Here is a 4,876-nt window from a genome sequence, read left to right as displayed (position 1 = left end):
TGGCAAAAAGCAGTATACGTTGATCATAAAGGGATCTCAACAGAAATGAAATAATCTGGTTCTTACAAAATTACATAGAGAAGAAGATCAGAAAACTTTTTAACATTCAAGAAGCAGACAGATCCTATACTTTCACAATAGTATTAAACCGCAACATTGGGCGCCGCTGGATACTCTTCATACCCTGTGATCCCTGTGATTCTAATCCTTGTATTTGGCTGCAAAATCAAGTCAGAAAATCACAATGTAAATGTCGTTCTCTGAAGCTTTTTCGGATTGTAACACTACATAGTTCGACTTTCAAAGAAGATGACTTTCAGCAGATTTATTAACAATGTACCTGCCGGTGACCAATATTTCTTCGGTACTTCTTCTTAGGCTTGTACTTGAAGACAACCACCTTATCATCCAGACCCTGCAAACAACAAAAGACATTCCAGTTATTCCAGTTTAGAGGCAACAATACAGTCGGAAAAAAAAAAAACACTAATTAGAAATTGAAGGAAGCATTTCTATTGATTTACCTGATTTTCCACTACGGCATGTACAGTGGCATTGGTCACAACTGGTTTGCCGATGTAAGTGTGTGTCTTTGTGCCAACAAGCAACACTTTATTAAGAACAATCTGCAGAAAAGAAACCAAAAGAGCAAGATAGATCAGGTTAACAGATGTTAATAACATAGACAAAAGAAAAGATAGAACTTCTACACTAGCCACACAGTTTACTCAATCTTCCATGGTTACACAATCATTTCATTTCACAGAAATTAACAAAGAAAAAAACCCATTGACTAAAACTAAAAGTAATGTGCATATTACCTGATCATCGACATTTGCATCTTTCAGCCTCTGAGTGTAAAGATATCTCCCTGGAAACACTATGTATTGACGTCCACCAACCTATCCAACCAAAGAGAACAACACTAAATTCAATAAGATATAACAAAGGAGAGAAGCAAAATTCATAAAAACAAAGGTAAATTCTAAATCTTGAGAGTGATATCCCACAAGAACACAGTCTCTAAATTAACCAAAATGAAGTCATAAAAAACAACCAAAACTACTTGCATTATTCAGTCTCTCACTAAGGAGGATTCATCATTCATTAGGCCACAAAACACAGTCTCTAATTTATAAAATCTCTAAAACAGATTCAAAGCAAAATCATCAAAATCAACCAAAACTAGTTGGCGAAATTCCAAAATCGAGAATTTGAACTTCTGTATTAGATTTCTAGAAGCTAACCATAACAACGGCGAAAATCTCTTCTCGTTTAGGTTTATCCTCAGTAACCTCCGAAACATCGGAAACGACCACAGCTTCGATATCGGTAGTCTCAGGTTCAGCTTCGACGACTGATTCAGCGAATTTAGGAGCGACGGGGGATGCGGTTCGAGACGTCGACGCAGTGGAAGGAGCGAGAAAGCCAGACACAGTTTTTGCCAAATTCAGCGAAGGTTTAGAGAGAGAACAAGTGATAGTGCTCGAACGGCGTGAGTTGACATTGCAGTGAGAAGCGAAAGCTGAGCATAGAGAGAGCGTGGCTGAAGAAGACGCCATCGTTTTCGCAGAGCTCTTAGCTCAGAACTTTGAAGCTCGACGGAGAATAAATCCGCAGTGTTATCCTATCCACTCAACTCTACAAACTACCAATATACCCCTGTTGTCTTCAAATTGGTTCACTTTTCCAGGCTTGCAATTTCGGTTAAGTTCGGTTTAGGTCGGTTAAGGTCGGTTTAGGTTTTGGGTTATCCGATTTTGTAATATAGTAGATCCCAATTCCGGTTTTGTTTGTGACCAAAATTTACTTAATGATACTAACTCTGACTCTTGGTTAACCCGGTTATTCAGTTCGGTTTCACAAAATTTGGATTTATAATAAAATTCGATTTTGAATTGATGTAATCTGGATTTAATTCGGTTCTGTTTCTTTTCTTTGGAATTGAAGAAAGTTTATATGAAGCAAAATTATCCATTACTTGGACAAAAATTTAGAGAGTTGCTCATCTAGAAGAATAACAAGGAGGAAAGCAATAAAGAAACCAGAAACTTTTTTCTGTATAGTCTTTAGTTTCAAAATATATGTGAAAGAAATAAGAAAAAATTGAAACTGAGGATCGATGATGGGGTTAGTCATCAGATTTTTGACCATCGACTCCAAAAGCATCAGCTATGTTGAAGTTCAAGTTTTTCATCATGGTTCTGCTTCTCCCAACTCCATCTCCTTTCCTCATCATTGCCGTAAACTCCGAGAAATCGATCTTCCCGTCCTACCAAATTCAAAAGCTCAGTCGGTTATAATGTTGAAGGAGAAGGGAAACAAATAGAAGAAGAAGAGTGGTTACATTGTCGAGATCAATTTCCTTGATCATGTCATCCAGAGGTGTATCGCATAGACCAAACTCTGTGCAAGCTGACTGAAGCTCATCAATCGTGATATAACCGCTTCCGTCTTTGTCAAAGTAAGAAAACGCAGCCACCAGATTCTCCTCTCTCTCCATCTTGTTCATGTGTAATGTTGCTGCTAGGAATTCTCCGTAGTCTATTGTACCGCTGTTGTCGATATCAGCCTGTGACCACAACACACAGAGGATGTTTAAACAAAAACGAAATTTTGAAAAGAGAAAGAGAGACTAGTTGGTTTTGGTGTTACCGCGTCCATAAGAGACTTGATTTCTGATTCCATCAGTTCAGATCCGACTCTCTTCAAACCCGCTTTAAGCTCTTCAAATGTAATCGTTCCACTGTTGTCTGTGTCTATCATCTTGAATAATTCCTTCAGACCTCCGATTTCTTCCTCTGACAGTCTCTCAGCAATTACCTGTTGGAAAATATCACTTGTGTTCAGAGAAAACAGCAAATGGATTGGACATAACGATAAGGTGAATTCTACATTACACAAATTTATACCCGTAAGGCCATTTTCTTAATCTTATTCATTTGAGAAAACTGCTTTAGTCGCGACAAGACTGCTGGATCAAGAGGCTTGTCTGGTGCTGCTTGTTCATCGACAATCCATGGGTGACCTATAACATTCAGAGAAAACTCACTACTCACTACTTACCACAAAATTAAACAATTAAGAGCAGTTGATTCCAAATAAAAACCAAAAATAGACATACACAAGGCTTCATGGGCAGAAATGCGTTTCTTGGGGCTCCTTTCAAGCATTTTGTAGATCAAATCTTTAGCAGCTTCGGAGATACTAGGCCACGGGTCAGATTTGAAATCTAACTTCCCTTGCAATATCTGTCTGAAGATTCCAGACTCGGTTTCTGCAAGCCCCAAAAGAAAAGACTGCATCGTTCAAAGTTCAGAAAAAAATCAAAACTTGCAAGAAGAAAAGGCTGTACATTCTAGTAGACTAACCTGCCCAGAAGGGAGGAACACCGCTGAGTAAGATGTAGAGGATAACACCGGCACTCCACACATCTATTTCAGGTCCATAACATTTCTTTAGGACCTCTGGCGCAACATAGTAAGGGCTTCCAACTACGTCATATAAATATTGTCCTGAAGAGTAAACAAAAACCAATGAGACAATGAATCGGCTTTGGCCATACCAATCAATGCATGAAGTTTCAGAGACATAATGAAGAACATCTTTACAAAGCAAAGTTCCCTCTAACCAAGAAACAATCCTCAAGCAGCAAAATGTAAATTCAACCAAAAATCTTACCTTGTTGATTTTCAATTCATATAAAACACAACAAACCTGCTTCTATCAGGAAATTCCAATCCACACATTCAGAGACTCCTCAATGAAGAATAAAACTATACCAAGCAAGTTCCCTAACTACATCTTATAGACATTGTCCTGAAGACTAAACAAAAACCAATTAGGGAATGAACCAGCAGCATTGGCCATACACATCGGGTTTCCAAAGAATCACGCCAAGACACAAATGCAGATTGATTTCAATGAACACATAAAAGTTCCAGAGAGTCAATAATTCTATACAAAGCAAAGGTCCCCTAAACAAAGAAACAATGGTAAAGCAGCAAACTTTGAATTCAACAAAAACAAATCATCATCAAAATAAACACATACGAAAACCAGTTTCTATCAAGAAAGAAACCAAACAAACATGAAAGAGAAAAAAACGAACCTGGCTTGTAGAAGACAGACAAACCAAAATCTGTAGCCTTAAGCTTAGCATCTTCTTTAGGGCTATCAAACAAGAAATTCTCAGGTTTGAGATCTCTATGCATAACACCAAGAGAATGACAAGCCTCAACAACGCCAAGAATCGTCTTAATAAGCTTCACGGCCTCACGCTCACTAAAATGGCCTTTAGAAACAATCCGATCGAAAAGCTCACCGCCTTCACAAACCTCCATAACGATATGAACAAAAACCGAATCCTCATAAGTGCCCTTGATCCGAACAACATTGGGGTGCTCGGAGAGATGATGCATGATCTGAATCTCGCGCCACACATCCTCGTAATCCTCGCGGCAGACGAGCTTCCGCTTGGGAATCGATTTGCAGGCGTAATTAGCGGAGGTTGATTTCTCCGTGCAGAGGTAGGTTGTTCCGAATTGGCCTTGGCCTAGCTTTTTGCCGAGGAGGTAGTGGTCTCTCAATCGAGGTGTTTGATATGGAAGAACAGTGTTTGAAGGACGTCTAGGGTTTGGTTTCGACTCCATCACTTTTTCTTTTTGTTTTTTTCGATCTCGATTTCAAGATTTGTTGTGAGGAAGAAGAAGACGATGAAGATGATAACGGACTTTTTCTTTGTTTCCTAAGAAGCAAATCGCTCCATTTTTTTTACTCTCTCTTTATATCATTTTAATCATATTTTGTTTTTAATTATTATTTTTGTTATTTTTTTTTATATAACATTTAGGTATAAACTTATCATTACAGATTT

At 38.3% G+C, this 4,876-nt stretch overlaps 2 protein-coding genes across 2 annotated transcripts; both read right to left on the bottom strand.

Annotated features, from left to right (window-relative positions):
* LOC104777481 (large ribosomal subunit protein bL21c) lies at nt 1–1,662 on the bottom strand. The gene is made up of 5 exons (XM_010501747.3): nt 1,248–1,662; nt 822–902; nt 525–626; nt 341–415; nt 1–218 (listed from the first exon to the last, which is right to left on the bottom strand). Exons 1-5 carry the CDS (start codon nt 1,560–1,562, stop codon nt 144–146), a joined length of 648 nt encoding a protein of 215 aa, XP_010500049.1. The 5' UTR covers nt 1,563–1,662; the 3' UTR covers nt 1–143.
* A 292-nt stretch (nt 1,663–1,954) lies between these two features.
* On the bottom strand, nt 1,955–4,876 carry LOC104777480 (calcium-dependent protein kinase 11). Its single transcript, XM_087506245.1, has 7 exons — nt 4,112–4,876; nt 3,372–3,515; nt 3,125–3,277; nt 2,913–3,028; nt 2,656–2,823; nt 2,348–2,572; nt 1,955–2,272 (listed from the first exon to the last, which is right to left on the bottom strand). Exons 1-7 carry the CDS (start codon nt 4,650–4,652, stop codon nt 2,132–2,134), a joined length of 1,488 nt encoding a protein of 495 aa, XP_087362371.1. The 5' UTR covers nt 4,653–4,876; the 3' UTR covers nt 1,955–2,131.

This window comes from Camelina sativa, chromosome 3 (genome assembly GCF_030686135.1).
Source record: "Camelina sativa cultivar CO46 ecotype springtype chromosome 3, ASM3068613v1".
Classification (NCBI taxonomy): Eukaryota; Viridiplantae; Streptophyta; class Magnoliopsida; order Brassicales; family Brassicaceae; genus Camelina; species Camelina sativa.
Note: the sequence above shows the minus strand (reverse complement) of the source record. Positions and strands in the feature narration are given on the sequence as shown.

Bases quoted from the DNA above. Each gene is read 5' to 3' on its own strand.
- LOC104777480 (XM_087506245.1), bottom strand. From the start codon at position 4,652: ATGGAGTCGAAACCAAACCCTAGACGTCCTTCAAACACTGTTCTTCCA. The intron at 3,278-3,371 runs GTTAGTCTACTA...TGGGGCTTGCAG, and splicing joins TGTTCCTCCCTTCTGGGCAG to AAACCGAGTCTGGAATCTTC. The intron at 2,573-2,655 runs GTAACACCAAAA...TTGTGGTCACAG, and splicing joins TCAAGTCTCTTATGGACGCG to GCTGATATCGACAACAGCGG.
- LOC104777481 (XM_010501747.3), bottom strand. From the start codon at position 1,562: ATGGCGTCTTCTTCAGCCACGCTCTCTCTATGCTCAGCTTTCGCTTCT. The intron at 903-1,247 runs GTTAGCTTCTAG...TTGGTTGGATAG, and splicing joins AGATTTTCGCCGTTGTTATG to GTTGGTGGACGTCAATACAT. The intron at 416-524 runs GTAAATCAATAG...TGTTGTTTGCAG, and splicing joins ATGCCGTAGTGGAAAATCAG to GGTCTGGATGATAAGGTGGT.